The sequence below is a fragment of the Botrytis deweyae genome, assembly GCF_014898535.1.
Source record: "Botrytis deweyae strain B1 chromosome Unknown BDEW_013, whole genome shotgun sequence".
In the NCBI taxonomy this organism is placed as follows: Eukaryota; Fungi; Ascomycota; class Leotiomycetes; order Helotiales; family Sclerotiniaceae; genus Botrytis; species Botrytis deweyae.
Window position 1 is genome coordinate 997,816 of NW_024066220.1, and position 23,611 is coordinate 1,021,426.

The 23,611-nt window shown below is 42.6% G+C and overlaps 9 protein-coding genes across 9 annotated transcripts; 4 read left to right on the forward strand and 5 right to left on the reverse strand.

Annotated features, from left to right (window-relative positions):
• Positions 1 to 256: 256 nt before the first annotated feature.
• EAE98_006423 (uncharacterized protein) lies at positions 257 to 1,786 on the reverse strand (the record flags this gene model as incomplete). The annotated part of the gene is made up of 6 exons (XM_038954046.1): positions 257 to 523; positions 588 to 864; positions 916 to 1,106; positions 1,224 to 1,310; positions 1,361 to 1,523; positions 1,578 to 1,786. 6 exons carry the CDS (start codon positions 1,784 to 1,786, stop codon positions 257 to 259), a joined length of 1,194 nt encoding a protein of 397 aa, XP_038809836.1.
• A 1,268-nt stretch (positions 1,787 to 3,054) lies between these two features.
• Positions 3,055 to 4,123, forward strand: EAE98_006424 (uncharacterized protein; the record flags this gene model as incomplete). The annotated part of the gene is made up of 2 exons (XM_038954047.1): positions 3,055 to 3,132; positions 3,191 to 4,123. The coding sequence occupies 2 exons, from the start codon at positions 3,055 to 3,057 to the stop codon at positions 4,121 to 4,123; spliced, it is 1,011 nt and encodes a 336-aa protein (XP_038809837.1).
• A 576-nt stretch (positions 4,124 to 4,699) lies between these two features.
• EAE98_006425 (uncharacterized protein) lies at positions 4,700 to 6,686 on the reverse strand (the record flags this gene model as incomplete). The annotated part of the gene is made up of 4 exons (XM_038954048.1): positions 4,700 to 5,427; positions 5,478 to 6,212; positions 6,268 to 6,398; positions 6,454 to 6,686. The coding sequence occupies 4 exons, from the start codon at positions 6,684 to 6,686 to the stop codon at positions 4,700 to 4,702; spliced, it is 1,827 nt and encodes a 608-aa protein (XP_038809838.1).
• Positions 6,687 to 8,895: 2,209 nt separating this feature from the next.
• Positions 8,896 to 11,134, forward strand: EAE98_006426 (uncharacterized protein; the record flags this gene model as incomplete). Its single annotated transcript, XM_038954049.1, has 5 exons — positions 8,896 to 9,065; positions 9,157 to 9,467; positions 9,608 to 9,967; positions 10,101 to 10,577; positions 10,689 to 11,134. The coding sequence occupies 5 exons, from the start codon at positions 8,896 to 8,898 to the stop codon at positions 11,132 to 11,134; spliced, it is 1,764 nt and encodes a 587-aa protein (XP_038809839.1).
• Positions 11,135 to 11,962: 828 nt separating this feature from the next.
• On the forward strand, positions 11,963 to 13,681 carry EAE98_006427 (uncharacterized protein; the record flags this gene model as incomplete). The annotated part of the gene is made up of 2 exons (XM_038954050.1): positions 11,963 to 12,043; positions 12,125 to 13,681. 2 exons carry the CDS (start codon positions 11,963 to 11,965, stop codon positions 13,679 to 13,681), a joined length of 1,638 nt encoding a protein of 545 aa, XP_038809840.1.
• Positions 13,682 to 14,747: 1,066 nt separating this feature from the next.
• On the forward strand, positions 14,748 to 16,874 carry EAE98_006428 (uncharacterized protein; the record flags this gene model as incomplete). The annotated part of the gene is made up of 7 exons (XM_038954051.1): positions 14,748 to 14,958; positions 15,007 to 15,100; positions 15,376 to 15,802; positions 15,861 to 16,160; positions 16,217 to 16,327; positions 16,439 to 16,635; positions 16,700 to 16,874. The coding sequence occupies 7 exons, from the start codon at positions 14,748 to 14,750 to the stop codon at positions 16,872 to 16,874; spliced, it is 1,515 nt and encodes a 504-aa protein (XP_038809841.1).
• A 73-nt stretch (positions 16,875 to 16,947) lies between these two features.
• Positions 16,948 to 17,271, reverse strand: EAE98_006429 (uncharacterized protein; the record flags this gene model as incomplete). The annotated part of the gene is made up of 2 exons (XM_038954052.1): positions 16,948 to 17,012; positions 17,070 to 17,271. 2 exons carry the CDS (start codon positions 17,269 to 17,271, stop codon positions 16,948 to 16,950), a joined length of 267 nt encoding a protein of 88 aa, XP_038809842.1.
• A 305-nt stretch (positions 17,272 to 17,576) lies between these two features.
• On the reverse strand, positions 17,577 to 18,071 carry EAE98_006430 (uncharacterized protein; the record flags this gene model as incomplete). The annotated part of the gene is made up of 1 exon (XM_038954053.1): positions 17,577 to 18,071. The coding sequence occupies one exon, from the start codon at positions 18,069 to 18,071 to the stop codon at positions 17,577 to 17,579; it is 495 nt and encodes a 164-aa protein (XP_038809843.1).
• A 2,927-nt stretch (positions 18,072 to 20,998) lies between these two features.
• EAE98_006431 (uncharacterized protein) lies at positions 20,999 to 23,377 on the reverse strand. The gene is made up of 3 exons (XM_038954054.1): positions 22,776 to 23,377; positions 22,333 to 22,723; positions 20,999 to 22,284 (listed from the first exon to the last, which is right to left on the reverse strand). The coding sequence occupies exons 1-3, from the start codon at positions 23,093 to 23,095 to the stop codon at positions 22,165 to 22,167; spliced, it is 831 nt and encodes a 276-aa protein (XP_038809844.1). The 5' UTR covers positions 23,096 to 23,377; the 3' UTR covers positions 20,999 to 22,164.
• Between the last annotated feature and the right edge of the window lie 234 nt (positions 23,378 to 23,611).

Sequence of the window (23,611 nt, forward strand, 5' to 3'; positions counted from 1 at the left end):
TAAGCCCCTGTAGATTAGTCCATGTGCCCCTGAATGTTTCACCATCACTGAGTTGTACACAAAGAACGATCAGGTACCACCAGTACTCGGCCAAGTGATAAACTCAACGATATCAATGGATGGAATTCCTGTGCCTGTATGGAATATACATTTCAACACATCATTTTGGGGAATCAGTCCTTGTACTTGAGATGTGATCTCGATATAATGATCAAAATCACGATGTCATTTCTTTACCTACGTTGATTATCTCGAATCACACATAAATGTAACACAATTCTCCATTCAGCCCTCCTAGTGTGTTCATCAAATCTTTCAACGGCACAGGGCCCGCATTATACCCAATATCTTGTAGATCCTCCAAGGTGGTGTTTCTACTAGGAGGGACGTTACTCAAGGTGATCGTTCCTGAGACGGCATTCTGTCTCTTTGCTAAATCCTGAAGTTGCCATATCCACCAGACTCTGTCTATCATACCGTGATGAAGATAGAAAGCTGGGTCGCCTGGAGATGTAAAGAAGTCCTACATGTATTATCGTTAGTACTTTAGATCTTCAGGGGAGGGCCCAGAGAGGAAATCCACTTACACCACCCGGATCACCACCCACGGTGTAATGCCCTCCAGTATGAACGCCCCATTCTCCTATACTGAACAAGCCTTGCATGACAGTCTGGAACCAATATATGTCTGCATTTGAAGGTTTTGTGATAAGATCGTAAGTGTAGTTGGTTTTCGTAACAGCAGCACTATGAACGTTGACATCGCGGCGTAGGCATCGTGGATTGTAACCGAAGCCGTCGGCTTGAGGGTTCACTGGCGTGCCGGATATTGTTCCAAAGACTGGGCCAAGGTGAACAGTCATACTACAAGAACATTTAGCATATTGATATCATAATATAACCAAAGAGTTATACTTCTTGAACGGGCCTGTGGTAACACATCCACCACCGACACCAGGCGGGATAATGTCAAATGGCGCCGGCGCGAGATTGATAGGAACACCAGTATGGTTGTAATACAATCCATTGCCGCTCATGCTAGTGGGAGTCCCGTCAAAGAGCGGGGAGTGTATCGGATCATCGGCGTATCTGCCCCAGTTCCAATACTGACGTTCGTCAGTGATAGGCTATGGGAAAGTTTAAAGGATCGAGGAAGGGTTGAGACATTTGACGTGTGAAATACCAATTGTGGGTGATGGAAGACAGATGAATTGAAGACTTACAGGTTGATATCCTTTGTATCCACATTCTTCACGGAGTGCTTTTTCGTACGTATGAATATAATATCTATGCCAGCCCAGAAAATTGCCCTATATCATCAGTTTGGACCACAGGATCCTCAGATATAGCATGTACCTACTGTAGCATGAATAGTAAAGCTCTGATTCATATGCGCAGCAACGAAGTCATCAAAGCGACTTCGAACACCCGGAACAACTTCAGAAGGCGTTATGGGCTTTTTGGACTGTAAACAAAGAACAGCATTTGTATATGCAATTCTATCCGCTCCTGAGAGATCGCTCCTGCAAAATATTAGGTCTGGGAGCAACGGGACATCATTGTCACAGTCACCTTACCATTCACGACGCTTTATGGCATTCTTGATCGTGCAAGTGTTGTGTGGATGATGTATAGCTTGATATGCCGCTAGTTTCGCAAGACCTTTTGCTGCTAGTTTATCTACTGCATCGGGGGCATATGGCGGATACGAATCTGCTTCAGCTACATCAACATATGACTGAAGAACAATAAAGGCTGAAAGAACTCCAAGGAAAAGAAAATGCATATTGAAAAAGAGTAAACCTAGCGGGTTTGATAGCAAGAGCAATTATAAGTGCCATTGAACACTATTAATACTTCAGTATTTTTATTCTCCTTCTTCGTCTGACACGGTTATGAGTGTAATTACCTCGAAACTCTCCGGTCCGTAGCCGATTCTTCGGCTTCCAGACTCAAGAATGGGATGCTTTCGGGCATTGAAAGCTTTAGACACTCTTGGCAAAGCGAATGGAAACATTATATGATGGTTTGACAAGAGCAAATGGATTTATGCAGATACAAGCATCTGAAGTCTGATGAGTGATATCGAATAATACTTGTTGAGGCGTAATATTCCCCCTCAATATCCCCTGAATTCATTGGCGAAAGCTAAGCACTTGCATTGCTTACTCCATACAATAGGATTCTACAACTAGAAGCCGACACACATCCACAACCTTATTTCACCGCAATCAATAGCATTTTTTCTGACAATCCTATCCTTGGAGGATGATTATCGAGTATAGGATATGAAGCCCGCCTCCGAACAAGTGAGCCTCGCTGTGCGATTGTCTTTCTCGGCAAAGTTCTTTCTTCTGATAAAGTTAGTATCTTGGGTATTTATATCGCCAGAGTAAGTTGTGGTGGAGTTGAAATGTCTCAGTGGCTACATCGCAGAAGTGCCACGCATCTAAGTCATCACATTACTTACCCGGCAGTTTTCCCACATATAAGCACAGTCAGACTTTAGTTTAGACGGTTTATGGTGGCGTAAAAGAATGAGAATTCTGCAGAATATTCCCGCATCATCAACGTCTATTCACCTCTCGGGAGAGTCCATAGCTGGGCTAGGTCAATATATCAAATTCTTAGTTGTGTATCAGAAGTGCCAGGCGGCATCTAATTTGCAGGAACTTCAAAACAAAAATTGGCATGAATTTTACAATTGCAATGAGCGGTGTGTCGTACAATTAGATTTCTCTTTCCATCAATGAATTTAAATTTACAACAGAAGAAGATTTTCTGTCACACAGAAGAAACGATGAGATGGAAGACCTACATTTTGATTGCATGGCGTCAAGCCAAGTACATAATCTTAGTAAGCCATAAAATGTGTCACGTGAAAGGCTAAACTCCCACCACTCATCACTCACGTCCGTTCTACCAAACATGAATGCTTGTTTTGGCAGGCGGCGGGGATGATTTGATATTGGCTAACAACTTCCGGCTTTATCACAACATCTTCAACATAAGGCGATATTTAAGAGGCCAGGCAGTTGGCTTGCTTATCCCACCATGGTCTTTCTCGTGGGATCTCGATCGTTGAGTCTCCATGTGCAGAAATCGACGTTACGACCAGCTACACAAACTTTAGTATGTTGAACCCTGTCCACCCATGGTTCTAAGAAAGCTAATATCTAACCACCTGTAGTTTCGTCAAATTCCTCTAGGCTGCATACACACTCGAGATTTCCATTCTTCATTCTTCAGCTCCGTTAATCCAAATTCGGTGCTTCGCAAATCACCTCTACCGAAGGTTATCTCATCAGGTGGCTCTCGCCCTTTTTTCTCATCTACTCCATTAGCACGTGGTTCCAAGTGGGCACAGCGAGAGCAACATGCCAAAAGCAAACATCAAAACAAGCATACACAACATACTCAAAATGAACACCAACCCATCGATCCCACTCCGACAATCAAATATCGCAAACCCCGTTCTAGCTACCCACTTGCAATTGTCATTGCTGCGGGTTGTACATTCGTAACCCTCAGCTATAACCGTTCTCCATTCGTTGACTTTCCCCTTCCCGGTTTCATTCCCAAACTCACACCAGAATATTTCGACAGAAATTTCGTTCTTTCTCAGCAGAATATCGATGAGGGACGAGTCCATACACTCATCACCCACAGCTTCATGCACCAGACATATTATCATCTTTTTGCGAACATGTATTGTATGCTAGCCATGGCTCCTTTGGTCAACCCTCTCACCTTCGTAACTATCTGGGCTGGCGCTGGTGTTACATGTTCCCTTGCCTCTCTATACATATGGAAGCACGGTCTTCCATTCAACCAGAACAAAAGCTCTATAAATTCTATAGATCGGGGTTGCGGTGCATCTGGCAGTTTATCAGGCCTAATTACCATGTTGGCGGTAAAACATCCCAACGTGTCTTGGCAATTCATGTTCGTACCCATAGGGATCCCTGCATGGGTTTTAGTAGGAGGAGGAGCTGTCTATAGTATTCTGGCCCTTAATAACGGGTGGCAACCGGGAGTCGGCCATGCGGGACATCTTGGGGGTTCGGCATTTGGTGTCTTGGCTGGTATTGTCAGTAGACGATTTGGCTTGAGGTCATATTGATGCAGTCTTTATGGAGAAATTGATGGCTCTACACAAGGTTTACCCTATACGGATTTGTTCTCGTCTCATCAATATAGTAGACTGTATGTGAGCTTTCATTGGTGGGAACAATTTAATCGAATTCGAGACCTGGAAGCTTTTCATCGTCAAACTATTCTTCGAATGAACGAAAAGCCTGCTTAGGTATACAAGAAGTAGAACGAAGCATGAGACCGCTATATTCGTATGCTGAATTACCAGCATCAAAACTAGGTGAAAAGGGGAGATGAATCGAAAAAGAGTCACCCAATGTTCTGTACCTCCTCTTCTTTCGCAACACCGGCATAGCAACTATCGCCGCCATCGCCACCGACACCCACAATACATAATTTATACCATCGCACTTCAATTGCAAATTATACATTCAAGCTTCTTCATCCGATTGAAATCAATCTTTAGACTTTTATTGTCATACTATTATTGACATATCCTTCTCATTTAACTCCATGTCTAGCCAAATATAACTCTAATTCCGAATCGATCTTAGTTGTTTTAGGATTATTATTCATTATGTCGTGTCCTCGTCTCTTGAAGGCGTTAAACCAAGACTGGTTCTTTTTTCTTCTCCACTGTACCTCCGATAACTCTCCCCTTGACCTTATCCTCTCCTGTATCAAGCTTGGCATTCTTAATCACCAAAGACAATACCACAATCGGTGCACTCACACAGAGCGCCACGATGAGCAATTTTTGCATAGTCTCTTGATACGCCCTGTTGATTGCAATTCTCTCGGGTGTTCCCATAGGATACGCGAGAGCGTTAGTAATGCTATTGTAAACGGCCTTGCTATCGATAGTGGAGGAGTATTTAGCCAATTTCTTGGGTATATCTTGGCCCCAGATAACGCCAGCAATGGCACTTCCAACAGCACCGCCCATCTCTACACAAGTCAAGTAAACGGCCGTTGCGACAGCGACGTTTTGATGACTGGGAACGGAAGCTTGGACAGCGAGTTGAGCCGGGACGTTGAGCATTCCTCCACCGATACCAACGGCAATTTGCGTGCCGATGATCTGCGCGATAGATGAATTTTCCCTACGGTAATGAAACATGAGTCCGATGCCCATCAGGTAGATGAGCGATCCAGCTGTAATGTACGGTTTGAAGTATTTGGTATACTTGATGAAGAAAGATATGATGACAGACGAAATAGTTGCAGTGAAAGAAAACACCTGTGTTACGTGGCCGGCAGCGGGGATAGAGAGATCTTGGACGACAAGAAGATAGGAGTAGAAGTATGGTTGAACCGAGAGGAAAAATGCCACTTGGAAATATTAATACGAGAGCTGGCTAACAGACCAGAGTAAAACTTACTAAAGTAGAAGAATCCAATGCCACATCCTGCGCAGAATGTACGGGATTTCAAGAGACCTAGGGGAATAAGTGGATGCGGTGCAAGCTTTTTGACAGATTCCCAAGCAGGAAAGCTGATGAGGCAAATAACCCCTAAAACGATCATTGCGATGATATCTGGGCTAGCCCATCCATTCGAGGCCTTAGAAGCAATGGTGAGCGGAATCAGAATAAGCGCAAACGCCGCACTCAACAGGATCATGCCTCCAATATCCAAGTCGTTCCAGAGAGTTGTTATGGTTGCAATCGGACCCAATTTTTTTAAAGGCGACGGAGCAGTGAGGCCAGCCTTCTTTGCTTTTCTATTGTTGAGGAACAAAGACAATGCCAATGGTAAGAATACGAGTGGCAAGATTATACACCATATGCCATAACCCCATCTCCATGTTGTAGTTTTAAGAATCTTGTCTCCAATTGGTGCACCAATCCAAACAGTGATCAAGAATGGAATCTGCGGCAAACTAGACCATAAAGCACGATTGAGGAGATTAGTCGTATCAGCAATGAAAACTTGCTGGAGGATCTGAAGACCGGTGGAGCCAGCTGCATAGAATATCTGGGCTGCGGCATAAGTTTGGACGTCATTGGATATGGCCATTGTAGCGCCGCCGATAATGGCGAGAATAATCGAAATAGTGAAGGCTTCGAGTCGACCAAATACATCAGCGGTTTTGGCCATGGGCGCTTTAATAACAGCTATCCTGAATCAATACATGTACACAATAGGTTAGCAGTTACGGAGCTCACTTACCCATGACGACGCTCTGAACGACCAGTACTGTTGAAATCAAAGAGTGGTTGTTGAATGAGCTCGTCGCAAAAACAGAGAGTGACATGACCACTTGTGATTCGAGTGAAGTGTTGAAAGAGATGAGAAATATTCTGGGATTTTTGTCAGAACGCCGAAGATCCATCAATGTCATCTCAAGAAATTTACCCGATATATGCTATGATTAAAGACCATGTCGTCCAGGTCATTGACACGGCTTCGATGTTTTGTACACCAGCTTGGGTGGCATTTCCAATGTCATTATGGGCAGTTTCGATGTCTTTTTCATTCGGGCCTGGAGAATTTGCTCCTGCTCGAGCTTCAGAGTCTATTACCGAATCCTGTATCTTGGATATGTTTGTAGAAGACTCCTCGGAGCCGACATTAGTTTTCTGCACCATGCTGACGGATGTCGATGGTTTTTGAGGTTGTGATGCGTATCAAGGGCGAGAAACAACGCGACGGAAATCGCGAACCATATTGGAAGGAGTAGCAAACCTAGGACTGAAGATTATTCTCCAAATGTGAACTATACATCTACCAACCATAATAACGTCATGGTTGAAGCTCTGGGGTGCGTCATTAGTGGCCACGCCGTTGCAAACCTTAATCGGCACTTGCAGCTTAGACTCTCTCTTTCAAACTCAATCACGGATGAACAAATCTTCGAGTTACCTTTTTAAGGAAAACCTTGAGCGGGGTACGATGAAAAATCGAAGCAGACAGGTAGATCATGATGGACGTGTCCAATTCGCCTCCACTTTCTATGTCGTGCGTCCGCTATAAGAAAGTATAAGAACATGTTACGTTGAATTATGCTAATTTTTGAGGACTTTCCCAATACGATCACTGATGAAAGCTTGTATCCTCAATATCTTTGAGCTGGCCGTCGAGGCTTACAAGCTCTTGCAATCAGTAATGAAATGATACTTCATTCCCAATCCGAATCATCAGAAATCAGACTTGCTCTTACTTCGACAGATTGATATTCATTCCTCAAAGATAACCTTTCTCGACTACGAGCTGGTTTGAAGCGAATTGTATTGTTTGAATGATACCTAGCATTTGGTACTGAAAAAAAGCTTTGGCAAATTAAATTTTGGGCGGGAGAGATTGAGTTACACGAGTGACACGAGTGGTCGTATTTGCGTGAGCCAGTTGTCATAGACAATGAGTCTGAAGTCGGAGAGGGTAATTGTTGGTTATAAAATTCCAGGTCGGGTTTTGAGTATGATAACTGGCCTGAGACTTGCGAATCTCTGCAAACATGACTTTGAACCACAAATCCATAAGGGTGACAGCTTTCGAGGGTGGCTTATCAGTTTGAGGTATGCAAGTTTGAGGTATGCAAGTTTGAGGTATGCAAGTTTGAGGTATGCAAGTTTGAGGTATGCAAGTTTGAGGTATGCAAGTTTGAGGTATGCAAGTTTGAGGTATGCAAGTTTGAGGTATGCAAGTTCGAGGTATTGTAAAGTGACCTTGTAGCTCATCGACTGTGGTTTCGATAATCCGTGGGACATTTGTAACTTCCTCATTCGTGGTACATGGTCAGCTTGATAGGTAGGCATCGTTGTTTATCTCGAGAGGTCTTGTTTCCATCAGTTGGTGGCTGAAATCCTACCGGGTAAACTTTTGGTAATGTGCGGATGAAGTGAGGTTTAGGATCTTTAGATGTTCTGATATCCGTCCTCAACGCGATAACCATAATGTGGCAACGGTACCGGTACCCACCCGCCCGCACTCACACGTTCACAACGCGTTCTTGTCATCCAATACAGTCAGATTCGGGCATGTCCGACGTATCAACCTGATAAGCCATCCTAGAGACTGATCACTGCCAGCCAAGATCACCCACCCATACAGGAAGTTGATCGTGTGTTTTTGTCACTTGTGCCGTGTTATACCCCATACAACCGACACACCACCGACACTCCGATGATTGACCATCTTGGTCTAACTGGGTTAAGTGTGTCGTCCGATAAGTTTTTGACCGTTGATAACAAGCGTGAAGCGTCCATTCGAAGTGCGTCCAATGACTCCAATCGAGCCAATGCAATCATAACCAAGGAGCCAAGGTACCTAGGCAAGCAAATCAGATCAAGTCCGTGTCCACCACCACCCAACACGATCCAGACCAGACCAGACCAGTAAAATTTGCCGGGTAGTTGATAACTTTCACCCACAAGCATTGAAGCTACATATCAGGCTATCTACCGTAGTATCAAGGCTATCAAGGCTATTATCTATCAGAACTCCAGAAGAACAGGGTAAGTGGGACGGGGAAAAAATGTCAGTGAATTGATTGGTAGTCGTCCTGCTGTAGTGTCTATCTAAGTGGAGTTTCTCTTTTCTTTCCTCAATCAAAAACTGTCAACCTCTTCTCTCCTCTTCCTCCCCTTTTCCTTCCCTCCTCTCTCTCTCTCTCTCTCTCCCAAAAGAGAGCGCAGTCACTCGGAGTATGATACCTATCTTCTCTTGACATTTGTTTCTTGTGAAGATTATCGACTCTTGGTTTACGTGGTTGTCATTGTCACTTGTTGATACGGGTACCCGTCCTTCCTCGCAAGAAAAAGTCCTTGTGTGTGTGTGTCAATTGAAAATTTATCCGAGATGTCCCCCGCCATGAACGTCGCGACCCTCAAAGCTCAATCGGCGGAAAAGGTTGGAGCTTTCAAGAATGCTTTCACGAGTCGACAGAATTTCATGGACTATGTGACAGTTCAAGATACTGCGCTCGATCGCCATTCGGGCTCCAATAAGGTCTGGTCCAATGAAGATCTGTAAGTTCCAACATCAACTGTTGCTCAATTGGACGTTTGTCGATGGATTGGCGCACGGCGAACAATTCAGCTACTAAATTCGCTCCTGTAGTGATCCAACACCTCCTGAGAAACGGACATGGCGTTGGTGGAACTTCGTTTCCTTCTACCTAGGACTCTCCTTTGGCAATTGGACTTTGGGCTCCACCATGGTAGGAATTGGCCTTAATTGGTGGCAAGCTATCATCGTTATATTTGTCTCTCAATTGATCAGTTCAGTCGCCATGTACTTCAACAGTCGATGCGCCTCGGTTTATCATATTGGATACCCTGTCGTAGCCAGGAGTGTTTTCGGCATGTATGGCTCATACTACTTCGTTGGAGCTCGCGCTGCCTTGGCTATTATCTGGTATGGTGTACAACGTAAGTGGTCCAGTTCATGACTCTCTGGCGCATGGAAATATTCTGCGTCTTCTTGCAAAGACTGAGCGAGCAAAATTCTATTCCATCCTGCAATCGGTTCTTCCTCCTGCGACGTTTTGCTAATGCGCCGATAACAACAGTGTTTTCTGGTGCGAGTTTCATGAGCAATATCTTGCGATGCATTTTCGGACACAACTTCACTGATATCCCAAATCACATTCCTGAATCGATTGGTATCACATCCGCCAACATGCTCGCATTCTTTCTGTTCTGGCTAGTTCACTTTCCATTCTGCGCCTTCCGACCATATCAACTGCGAGCCTTCTTTTGGTTCAAATCGATTGTTGTTTTGCCAGCCGTGTTTGGACTTTTCATTTTCTGTATGGCCAATACAAAGGGAAAAGTCGGATCAGTATACCAGAGCACGCTTGGGGAAGGGGCTGCCTATGGATGGTTCATTATGTATGGCATCAACAGTGGCATGGGTAATACTGCAACTTGTAAGTTTCGATTCACTATGTTCCCTGGATTGACATTTCGCCGTGCGACTCATTTGCCCAGTTCTTCCAAAAGCGGTCTAGGGTCTATGTACACAATGTGCAACGAAAATCTGCTAACTCGTCACGTATGTAGTGATCACAAATCAGCCAGATATTGCGAGATGGAGTGCGACGAGATCGGGCGCACAATGGTCGCAACTTCTTACTCAACCTATATCCGTGACGCTATCTGCCACATTTGGAATCTTGGCCACGGCTGCGATTAACAACAATTGGGGTTTGGATCTATGGAATCCTTGGGATTTGTTAAGCGCCATTTTGGATAGATATTGGTCGGGCAGCACACGTTTTGCTGTCTTTCTCTTGGCATTTTGCTGGATGGTATCCATTCTTGGTACAAACATTGCGGCAAACATGATTCCATTCGGTGCGGATAGCACCATGTTGTTTCCTCGATTTCTCACAATTCCCCGCGGGCAATATGTTGTGGAATTCTTGGCTTTTGCCATCTGTCCATGGAAGATTCTCGCTTCTGCGTCGGTTTTTACCACGTTCCTTTCGGGTTATGGTATATTTATGGCAAGTGTGGTTGCAATAATGGTCTGCGATTGTAAGTTCTTCTGCCCGCAACACATCCTATACGGATAACTCCTGTGCTAGCAAACTTGAAGATGGTCGGAAGCAGTTCATTTCGTAAAACTATTGCTAACTTTTTTCTAAGATTATGCACTTACTAAGGGCAATGTTTTCATTGGGCATCTCTACAATGGCACAAAAGCGAACAAGCATTACTACTATTTCCATGGCTGGAATGTACAAGCGATTATTGCATACATTTGTGGTGTTGCACTCCCTTTTCCAGGATTTGTTGGAACTCTAGGCGCATCCGTATCCCAGAGTGCTACGAATCTTGGACGTCTCGGATGGTTGTTATCGTTTTCTGTCAGTTTCGTTGTGTACTTTGCTCTTTGCAAGGTATGGCCGACTCAGAACCAGAAATTAATCAAGGAAATGGGCCTTGGGTGGGAATCTCAATACGGTGATGTTGTAATTGCTGAGGATGGGACACAAATCGCAATCAGTGCAGACGCGGTTACAGCGACCAGCGATGATTCTGAATCTGTCAACAGAACTACAGTGGCATACCGAGGAGAAAAGGAATCTTGAGGGACAAGACCGAGGTAGCTTTACGAGGTAGCTTTACGATAATGAACGATATTAGTAGTGGTATTTATCATAAATACTAAACAAATCAAATACTTTTAAAATCAATTTGGTCCTAGTATGATTCTTTCTTGAGTTATATGTAGCACATTAGCTATAGCCATCTTGACGACGTAGCCGCAGATGAAGACATACATTGTTCCATATCAGTAAATTGTAAAAGATCCTGGATACTTGATGTGTCGGTAGACAAGTGGTAGTAAAAGCAGGTGCTGCAGGGTAGCATAGTCTATACTGCAATAGGGTTAGTGCTTATCAGCTGAGATATGGACATCTCTAATCTCGTATAATCAAATACAACACAGTGACTTCGATCACTTGTAACATAAAACATAACTACACTTGCATCACGACAGCGATGATAACCACAAGCTTACATCGTAATTCACTACAGCATCATTCACACGAAACCCAGTGATTGTATTCACGGCTCAAAGTCTTTTAGGGCTAGATTGGCTTAACCTTAGTGGGCTAATAAGTCCACCACATACTATATCACTAGGTAGACTTTTAGCGAAAAGCGCACACAAAGTTGCCACCATTGTCCATCACTAGAGCATCCATGCTCTTTGATCCATTCACCATTTGATCTTTGATCATTAATCTTTAATCACTCACTAACTAATCTTTTATCCTTCATCTTTCATTACACTCTAAATACGATCATTCATTCTAGTATATGACATCGCTTAGCACTGAGTAAAAGAACCATCTGAAATCCAATCCACCAACAACTTTCCTTGACAACTTTTCTTCTCAAGCCCCGTCAAGATGGATTTACCATGGAGACCAGAGTTATACAAGCCATCCTCAGCTTGTGAAATTGCTCCTCATCAAATTTTAGAGGCCGAAGTTCGTCTCAAAATTCTCTTTTCCCTGTAGCCCTGGGTGAGTTGGTCGAAGTTTTCACTGATCAATTTCTTCTCTTCTTAGGCCTTGGCGTCCGAAGTCAAAGACTTTGCTCAATTCACAAAGGATATTACAGGAACCCCATACGACCCGGAAAACTGGCTTAATCGTGGTAATTGCCTCCGCCGATTAGGGTACCCGGAACTTGCTCTTGGCGATGTTCAAAAGGCCAGGCTTCTAGTCGAAGCAGCTTTAGAGAATGATTCTACCTTAGGTACTGATGCTTACAAAGCATATAGCCAGAAGATATGGCAGCTCCATCAAACTCACCCAGCATGGATGCCCAGGAAAGCACAGGTTGCCACGCCAGAATCTCTTCGAGCTTTAGTTACAATTCTACTAAAAAGACTGGAACTTCAGATTTGGTCGGAGCTAATGGAAGGATTAATGGCTTCCAATTGCTGCTCAGATTATCTTGAGGTAAGTAAAGATGCGGTAGCCAAGTTCCCAGATGATCAGATTTTCCCTTCGGAAGTAACAAATGCGGAATCATGGTTCGAGCAACGGCAAAATATCCTTCAAGGATATGTTGACGATGAAGAAATGACAGCCGAGGCCATGAAGACTACTCTTTACAACGGAGGCGTCTACCCAACAGCATATCCATGGATGACCGAAGATGTTGTCACAAGATCCGACGAAGTAATAGAAAAGGTGGCGGCCGAATTTGCCTCTGCATCATCCAATTGTGTAGTCTCAAAGAGCACAATTAGATTGGCCATTTCGCCTGAAGAAATATCGGAGATAGATGTACTTGGCGTTGTGGCAACAAGAGATATTCTGGCAAAAGAATCAGTTCTTGTTGACCCTACGCTTGCTGCTGTAGTTGACAGTGTCGACCGCTGCCCAGCTTGTTGTGGGCCATTCTTGAATAAAATCGAAAATTCATGTTGTAAAACTTTGTACTGTAGCTCTTCCTGCTCTCAAATTGCACTGGATAGTTATCATACCATCTCTTGTGGTAAAGGTCTAGATTTCTTGCTCGGGACCGAATCAGAATCTTTGTCAAACCCCACAGAATCGTCTATAGGATCCAACTTATTTCTCCGCGTTCTCGCCCTTTCTTTAAAAGAAAATGCCGCCAGTCCCCTGAAAACTTCTCTCATATCACGCCTCACACCCGCGTACAATCCAAATAACCCTCAACTCATTGCGTTAAATTTCAAGGATCACATCATAACCCCAATCCGCATTCTTCGTGGGCTTGGTATCGATGTATTCGCGAACAGCGCATATGATACATGGGTTCTGCACACTATCTATTGTCGTTTGCAGAACAATAAACACGGGCAAACCTTCGATAATATTTGCGGAACCGCCGTAAATCCTTTATATTCGATGTTTAATCACAGCTGCGATCCCAACATTGATTGGAGACACGACGATGAAAACAGCACAGTCACTATGTTTGCTGAGAGAGATATCAGGAAAGGGGACGAGATGTTTATTTCGTATATCGGGAGAGGCAAGGGTCTTAAGGAAAGACAAGGGAAACTTATGCCTTGGTTTGGCATGGATTGTGCATGTCACAAGTGTGACGAGGAGAAATTAGAGGCGATGGCGGCAGGTATCACCATCTGAGCCGGAATTTTCTAGTAGCGAACACATTTTTAGATAGACACGAGATCAACTTCCAGGCTCAATGTTACTCATCAAAAACTACCCGTTGCTTATTGTTTTTTTCTTCTGTCCATTTAAATTGGCATTGACAAGCCTAGGAAGTGATCCCTTATTATCTAAGCTTCTTGCAGACCTTTGTCTATGCACGTTTGGTACAATAGCACAAGTGTTATGTGTCGTATAAAACTCGACAACTTTACATCACACCAGGTCCCTTCAAAATGGAGTCATCTCATACTCCCTATTCCTGGGTGAGAAACTCAGTCAATTTTATGGGTTTTGATCCACTTTAACGATCATATGCCAAAACCTTATTACAGAACAGGAAAAGTATGATATAAAGTTATCGAGCTTACACAGAAGATCTACATGATATATCATAGAGTTGAATCTGCTGATATTGGGAAAGATTAATCATACGCATGCATATAGCCGTGTCAGCGATAAGTACTCGTACTGCCAGAAAGTATGCAACTCCGACGCTAGATGCACATACCACAAGATGGTAAACTACAAGAGGACTAACCTGGTTTTCATAGCGCCGGAGTTGCATACTTTCTGGCAGCACGAGTAATAATACCAATCACGTTTGACATGTACCACCGAAGCCTCCTAATTTTGTGTAAAAAAGTGGGAGTCGTCAGTTTCCTCCCCGTTTTTTGATATAAGGATGGTGTGTCATTCGTCGCCTTGTTTCGACCAGCTAATACTTTCTCCTCCAATGATATCTAATGTTTCTTTCCTATCTGCAAAATTGTGGGCCTTGTAAATCGATTTCCAATGATGCATCGTATTTCCTTGCATTGACACTCGTCATCTTTCTGCAGTATTCAATATCCTGGCTGATTATTTTACGGCATCCCAATGCAGCACCTATTACGTTGCGTTGGGTGCGTTTCTAAACTTCAGCTCGGCAGTCAGTTCAATGGAAACTTGTGTCACTTATCTATATTATCTCTATTATCTCGAGACAATGAGATTTATTGCTTCAATCGCTCAATGGTCTTTCAAATACTGCACCTTCAACATGACGGCCATTACTTATCTAGAAATTATTCTTTTTCTATTCTTGTCCTTGTGGACCATCTATGGCGCTATATATCGTCTATGCTTAAGCCCCATTGCCAAGTTTCCGGGCCCAAAGCTTGCAGCTTTGACATCGTGGTATGAGATCTACTTCAACATCGTGCGTGATGGACAGTGGCTTTGGGAAATCAAACGAATGCACGAAGAGTATGGTATGTTTAATTGTCTCCTCGACGCTTCACTGTGACTGAAATTTGCAGGCCCAATCGTACGCATTAATCCTTATGAATTACACATTAATGATGTAGATTATTATGATGAGTTATACGCGGGCAACACGAGAAAACGTGAAAAGTAGGTCATGAAAAAATTTAGCTTAAGTTAGGAAGTTTGGGTGCTCCGGTATCTTTACATGAAGTCCTCGAGATGAGCCATTTCAACTCATGTCATCCTAAAAGTTATTGAATTGCTGATTTCATACTACTCCCTACTCGCATATTCTTAAAGCACCAAGAATGGCGGGAATGGCAAGGTCGATGGATGTGTCTAGGACTGCACTTGTACTTTTACTTCTCACCTCACAGAATCATTAGATCGTGTAGGACTTTTGTACTAATAAACGATGACAGATATCCATGGTTTGTTAGTGCTGGTGGTTCTCCAGGAAGTTCTTTTGAAACCATAGGACATGACCTCCATCGTCTTCGAAGAAACGCTGTCAACCCTTTCTTCTCTAAGCGATCTATCGTGGCTATGGAGCCGCTTATCAAATCAAAAATCTCTCTGCTGTCTAATATATTTCAGTCTCATTTCACACAAGCAACCCCTATCAATCTTCGGGTGGTGTTCTCATCGCTTACTTTGGATGTGATTTCTGATTATTGTTATGGGGAAGCTTTCGGCGCTTTGACTGATGAGAATTTGGCTGAGATATGGAGCAAGACCCTTTCTCAAATCATGTCTATAACAACTATTGTGATGCATTTTCCTATAGTGTATAAAATCCTATCATGCCTGCCTGATAGCCTAGCTGGGCCGGTGTTGGGACATCACAGAGTCAGTCTAAAACCATCTCTTTCTTGTTCACAAACCGACACCTGACTATACATACTAGAACTCAAGAAAACAAGTGGCGCGTATTTTGAATCATGAAGATGTTGGAGGTCGTCAGAATACAATATTCCATGAACTTCGCGATAGTAGTCTTCTTCCTCCAGAAGAAAAGACACTTAGGCGACTGGCTGATGATGGAAATATCATGGTTGGAGCTGGAGGCGAGACCACAGCTCAAACTTTAGCCGTATTGTTTTATCATCTCCTGGATAATCCCAAAATGCTATCGAGGGTCAAGGATGAAATTGGCACCTTGGGTGATGACATTACATGGGGAAGATTGGAAACCCTACCATTCCTGGTGAGCCTACGCGAGACATTGAAATTCCAAATCGCTACTAATGGACGCTCTCACAGTCGGCGGCCATAACCGAAGCATTACGCCTCTCAAGCGTGGTAACCTCGCGTCTTCCTAGAATCGCACCCAATGAAGACATGAAGTTTCAGAAATGGACAATTCCTGCCGGTGTATGTATAACCCTTTTTCATGGTCCCTTTGTATTGATTTTCATCGATGTCTGAGGACCTGTTTACCATTCTCTCCCCCTTGACCATGCTTACCATTTTGACGGAATATAGACACCAACAAGCATGTCTTATTATTTGATGCACTACTCCCCCGAAATTTTCCCCTCTCCTAGTGAATTCAACCCGAACCGCTGGCTTGCGGAATCAGTTTCAAAAGATTCGACCACTGGAGATGCAGTGCGCAAACATAGGTTGGACAAGTATTTCGTCCCTTTTTGCAAGGGGACCAGAATATGTCTTGGCATGAAGTATGAAATTCACCATGTTCCTACCTCTCTAGTGTTTTGACTAACAGAATAATCTCAAAAACAGCCTAGCGTATGCAGAATTGTTTCTCACAACAGCGTATATACTCAAACGTTTTGATCTTGAGCTTTATGGAACTACAAAGAGAGATGTGGAGATCAAGAGAGATCATTTTGTTGCAGCGCCAGCGGCAGGAAGTAAAGGTATTAGGGTTATAGTCACGCATGATAATGGGGAATAAGGAAGTGATGGGGTGCGGTATTTCGATGTAGGTACTTATGCATCTTAAAGTCTTATCGGAATTTGAATTATATTTAGGAGCTTGCGCTACCTGCCTTTCCGCTCGTTGTACCAGTGTGAAAAGTTTTTGTTCCATAAACTACGCGATAGCTTGTTAGTAGAAGACCATCAAACGATTTTGGGTTATAGGGCCTACCAGGTAGTTCCGTCTCGATTGCTAGATGGGTAAAAATCTCATCTTGTACGGTGATGAGGAGGCTTGAAACCGGTTCCGTTGGTACCACTGTTCCATCCGTTTCCTTAACAATCCATCGTAGATTGGCTTTCAAATAATCCACTACGTCGTAAATATCAGAGGTGTCCACTGCTTTGACAGCGTATACAGATATGAAACTCATTGTGTTAAGTCAACCCTGGAGGGGTTCCTCAATCGGCAACAGGAAGGGGGCAACACATAAAAGGAATCTACGGGAGTGTCACCTTCAGTATACAACCTGACGGTGCACCTCTCATAAAGTGCCGAAGACATAGCCTGAATAGCCACCGACCCTTTTATATTCTCATCTCCCCTATTGGAGCCGCTGAAGACTCCCTCAGAATTGTACAATGCATTCATATTTGCAGTGAAATTAGCAAGAAGCTCGGTTGCGTTTGTAATGATCGTATCGGGAACTGAAGCATGTGAATATCCAAAGGTACTAGTTTAGCGAGCAGCATCCGATATCCAGGGCGTCTCCCTATCAGGTTGGTGGAAGGGGGTCAAAGGTGACGCAGAAGTATTGCTACCACCCAGAGCGATTGTAGAAGTCCAGATCAAGTCAGACTCTGGAAGTATCCAAACATTGGGATAGGTCGCTTGCCAGATGATAAATTGACGGTCCACATTGGCGTGGTGAAGCCATAAGATTAGATCAAATGCATAGTGACTCAGCTGACTCATATGACCGTATGGGTCTCCAATAGCAACGTGTACAGCGCCATGAGAAATTTTGTGAGATGAATCAGGAGAGACTTCGATGGCCATCTTGTGAAATGATGTTGCTTTGGAGGACATAGAATAGATCATACTCATCAAACCTTTGGTGCCCATGTCTTCATTTACTATATCTGGCTGAGGTGTCCCCAGAATCGTTGCATTAAGGAATTTCAAAGTAGTTGAATCTTGAGCCAAGTCTTCATTCGCAGTGTTGGTACCCATAGTAGGATGTCAGTTTGCGTTCAATTGAAACTGCCAAAATCTGTAAAATATAAGAGGTTTTGCAATACTCTGAGTGGCAGAGGGTGTGTCGATCTGGACTGTGGCATCACTAACAACTGGGGGGAGAGCTGGAACGGCAATCAAGTCTCAATACGGGATACAGAAATTTGCAGCCACGTCGGTGTGACTGGCCTGTGGCGGCATTTGTCTGTGCGTGACTAGCTAGAACTTGATTATATGAGGCCAAATATGGACTATGCCAGGTAGGAAGTAACACGTCGTCATGAGCACAATGCCCATTTGCGGAGGCGCTGGATTCCAGCTCACACTCTCCCATGAACAGTATGGACGAATGTGAATACCAGCCATCTGAAACCAGGATAATAAGTTATCTTTTGAGACTTGCTGTAAAGAAATAAGTGCTTAGATGTATAGAGACCTGAGATATATTAGTCACCAAGTCAAGAAGCGGCCTTCGACGTTGCTATTTTTCCAACCACAGTCGGGAACCAGACTTATTCGGATCCTTCGATGCAATTTTGCAATTCAGAAAATAATTAAGAAGACTAGGGCTTTGGCAAGCCATTCAAACACTCGAGTCATGTGTGGATATTCAAATGTCAACTAGGAATTGACATTCCATCCCCCTTCAATTGCTTGGCTCTGCGGTGATTGGGATTGATTTCCTTGATCGAAACTATGCCAAATGTAAAGATTCAAGTATATTAAGCTGGGAAGTCATTTTGGAGGTCAAATATATCTCTTCACACAGGTGTGGCTCAAGTCTGTGCATCAATGCTAGTTTAACACCAAGGAACATAAAGAGTTCAGGTAAGGGACCCTGTATGTGTAGTTTATAAGCAATGAAATATTATAAATCACTGACTAGAACCAAATTGGGACCAAGAAGGATCCTGTCACAATAACAGTTTGTTTGACGGGGAATAGAATAGATTCAGCATAGAATGAAGAGCTGGACATGGAGAATAGTATACTTTTATACAAAAGGATGCATAAAAGGCTACCTTAATATGTGCCATGCATATACATGCTAGGATTGTAACAATTCCTCTTCGCAGGAAGTCCTGTTATGTTTATCTGAGAAGCCACTGTCGGGTACCTAAACTAGAAAAGACCTCCGAGTTGAGAGAACTCTAGGACAAAAATGAAGATATCTTTTGGAGACTATCATGAAAATTTGTCCACCTTATGGCCGTTCGTTGGTGTCTACCTTCATTTATGTGAAGGTGGGGTGTTATTTGATTCTGGTTAGGCAGATTCCTAAAGTGGTGAAAACAGGCTGACGGTATCGGAAAGCTTGCTTCTCCAAGAATAACGGCGCGGAAACACAAGTATTAGAGCATGATATATGCATATTGGGAGGCTATAGCGGCGACCAGGCAACTAGCTGGGTCGTCAACCACCATGAGCTGAAATATAGAAATTTTCAACGATCATATTTCGATTATCGAGTCGTTGAAGAACATACGATAAACCGCCCGACAAGATCTGGACAGAGCGGTGCTTGGGTCCAAATTGCCCCCCTCTAGTCCTGACGTTTATTGCCGATCAATACGAGCTTCTACACGTGTCAATGAAAGCGACTATGCCCAAGCGAAGACTCGCTAAGTCTAGCCATGCCTTGCCTTTGATTGCCCTATTCCTGACTATACGAGATGAGAATTGGAGTTGACTGTAGTCAGCAATCTGTCCCGCCGCTATGCCACGAATTTACTCTCTAGATTTGGCTTCGTACGATACTATTGATACCCCTGATTCGATGCACCTTTCCACATTCTGCCTTCCCCAGAAGTAGGGAAGCCTGAATTCGATAGAATACGAAAAACTACTCACTAGTAGAAGTGTGGATGTTCATTAAGTCGGTTACCCTACTTTCGGGCCACCCCTGTTTTGGGCCACCCTTTCATACCAAAAATCACTTTTTAGATCTATTAATATTTCTATCAATATTCAATATAATTCCATGAAAATTTATATGTATATAATTTAGATCGATTTAAGCTTATTCTGAAATTTTTAGATTTTTAGGATTTTTCTGTATTAAGAACTAAAACTTCAAAATATCGATTTTCAAATTTGTATAGGAATCACATATAAATTTAAAACTTTTATAAAATCTTTAATAACTTTTTAATAACAATTATTAAAAGAAAACTATATATATTTTTGAGATATTTAAACTTGAATCTATTTAGAAATTCAAAAAAAAATTCGAAAAAATTAACAGATATAGAAATATAGTATATAGTGAGTTTAGAGTAGTATAAATAATCCCTGTCATTTTGAGGGTATTCCTATAAATATTTATTTATAAGGAATTTTCTATTTTTTCTGAATCTCTTATATTAAATATATTATAAATTTATAATAAAACTTTATAGTTTATTTTTAGCAATTTTTATTAAAAAGTTATTAACGATTTTATAAAAAATTTAAATTTATATATAATTCCTATATAAATTTAAAAATCAATATTTTGAAGTTTTAGTTTTCAATACAAAAAAATCTTAAAAATCTAAAAATTTCAAAATAAGCTTAAATCGATTTAAATTATATATATACAAATTTTCATTAAATTCCATCCATAAATAAGAAAGTTATAAATTCCATTTTTGGTGTATTTTTGGTATAAAAAGTGGCTTAAAAGGGGGGTGGCCCGAAAGTGGGGTATCCGACTTAATGATTATTGATGAAATGAGCTCTACGGCGGGAACCAGCTTCCGCGTCCAGAGCGATCTTGAATGGGCCCGAATTCGAAAATTGAAAAGCTTCACTTGTCAAGTACAGCCGCCTGAATCATCAATATGAGGTGCGTAGTATGATAATGGTCACGTTGAGTGAATTCGATATGTAACAGGTTCATTCTAGCCCCCAATTGAAAGAACTGTTACAGGGCCGAACCTTTGAGTCCAGTGATGGTCTCCTCATTGGGTACTGTGTACCATGGAATAGGCTCCGACAAAAGTTTCAACTATATCATCATTCTTGGCGGCAGAATAACTTCGAGAAAATACTGTGACCATGAACGATGAGATATTTGAGTAAGTAGATATAAAATATTGGTGAATTGATATATGTTTTCTTAGGAATTGTAGTTGTTCTCGATATATATATATATATAAAGATGCTCTCATCGTGTCGAGCTCTTGACGCTCACATCCTCTATACTTATATTCATCTCGCAATCCAGTGATGGTCCTTGTGCTCTTGATATCATAGAGTTTCGGGATCTTCTGTGCAGCAACTCTATGTCCGCTCCGTAGCCATGGTCAAATCCCATTTATTGTGTAGATAACCTCGTAGGTACAGGTAGAGTAGATGCGGAGCATGTAAAAATGTGAAATGTTACCACAAGCATAAAAGAAATGTTTGAATATGAAGCACACTGGTGCTGAATTCTTGCAGGTGGGAATGATGGCATATACTTGGATCTACTGACAACAAAGCATGGAAAGTATTGACCGCGTTCCATACCTTTATCTGTCATTGCATAGAGCAGGACAATTTACCGATTCTTTCGAGGCAGGATGTGACGCTATTATGCTGCCATTGCCTGTGGTTCTCGAAGTTCAATTCGCCTGGAAATAGAATTTGAATATTAGGTTAATACTTCATTGATATCAAGTTTTGAATGAAGATTGAAATGGTAAGAAACATAAACTTTGATAAGTGTACGTATTGCGTTCATTCAGGTTAACCTCTGCCTTGTGCAATTGACTATTCTGAGCTCCGAGAGATGTACATCCTTTTCTTAGAAACTTTATGCCCAGTCTTCTAACGCAACAGAAATCATTAGTTATACGCCTGTTTCCAAAAAGTTATGACCAAATCATCGACAGCGATTCTTGGATGGTCTCCGATTTCCAGAACCTTCGATTTTGTCCACTTACGGCAACTGTGAGTTACACCTATGATTTTATAGGCTGCGGTCTTCCCCAGCAAGATAGCATTGTGATTTTGGTATCATGTTAGTTCATCTTTTGCACTATGACGCCAATGAGTTGCGACCTGAGGTCCTCATTCTATCTATCTTATTTTCAAATAGTATGCGAATCTATATTTGGGGTAGAGCTTAAGGAAGCGTCAGATTCTCGATCGTATGGGTAGCTTCAGGTACTAGGTGGGCAATCTGATTTGGATCACGCATGGCTATAGTAAGATCGTCCGGGAGTCTACCAGAGTAAAGAAGATTCTACTACAGATTAGTGGATTTTTTGAAGAAATTGATGACTTTACTCACTTTTTTGACAGTGTCAAATGTATCTTCTCTCTCGGTATAGTCGCGAATTACCTTGCTTGTGTTGAAATCGACATAGATCCTAGTATCTCTGATCCTAACAAGAACATTATCGAGTCTCATGAACAATCTGCACAAGAGAAGCATTCGGTCAGGCATAACCCGCAATTTGCAAGAAAACACAGATATTCCGTTGTCGTCTAGCTCACTCTCATATAAAACAACTTCTTCGAAAAACAGAATGGGATCTTGACGCTTAAGAAGGGCAATAGGTATCGGATCGGAGTTATCCAACGTAAACAATTTCCCGTTGGTGATAGTGCCTTTGTAATCTGTTGTATATGACCAGTCGAAAGGCTTAACGATTTCTTTGATGCCTTCATGGGTTTTTTCCCTATATCATGTTAGCTTTGACATGTTGAAACCCAAGGATTCTGGCTCCCTACCTGCTACTTGACCACTCTTTTGAATAGGCTACTTGTAACATATTTTTGTCCGTCTTGTCCACGCGATCCAGAGCATCGTATGCATTAAATTCCATGCGCCATCCACTCGCTACGTGCTCGATCGCAACCATATTATCACCAAAGATCATCTCTGGAACTGGTATGCCGAGCTTCTCTGACATCTGATCTATTGGACCTGATTTCGAGATTGGGAGTTTACGTGCACTGATTTTGAAGCCTTTCTGAACATGCGACACAGTAGCGGTATCTGCCGCACTGGGCATTGGGTAAGGCTCATTGATAGGACCGTTGAATGCCATGATTGTAGATTGTAGATTGTGAGTTGTAGATTGGATATGAACGACGTGTGGGATAATGAATGATTGATCTGGTCTGAGTTCGATTCAAGCACTGATCAGGTTCAAGATGACTCTTTTCGATTGCGTCTTTGGCGGATATGAAATGCGAGACAAGGTAGAGGCAGAGCTCTAATTCAAGCTCTGTTCAGTAAAAGCTTAGATTCGAGTTCAAGTGCCACTTCCACTTCCACTTCCGGTTCCACTTCGAGTTCCAGTTCGAGTTCCAGTTCCAGTTCCAGTTCCAGTTCCAGTTCCAGTTCCAGTTGAAGATTGCTCCTTATTCGATTCCAAGAGTGATGTGACGATGGTTTAATCTGTAGGGAGTATGACTACCTAGGTATGGCGCATAAGATGCACGATTGTGAGTGTGTGCTACTATGCCTGTTTGGTGGGGTGAGACGAAACAAGGCTGCCGAGGCTGCTTTAGTTGTTTTGGTGGGCACGTGGTGAGTGGGGAAAGCTTTCCTCTCTCGAGCC

Bases quoted from the DNA above. Each gene is read 5' to 3' on its own strand.
- EAE98_006431 (XM_038954054.1), bottom strand. From the start codon at position 23,095: ATGGCATTCAACGGTCCTATCAATGAGCCTTACCCAATGCCCAGTGCG. The intron at 22,724-22,775 runs GTAGGGAGCCAG...AACATGATATAG, and splicing joins AAAGAGTGGTCAAGTAGCAG to GGAAAAAACCCATGAAGGCA. The intron at 22,285-22,332 runs GTGAGTAAAGTC...AATCTGTAGTAG, and splicing joins CATTTGACACTGTCAAAAAA to AATCTTCTTTACTCTGGTAG.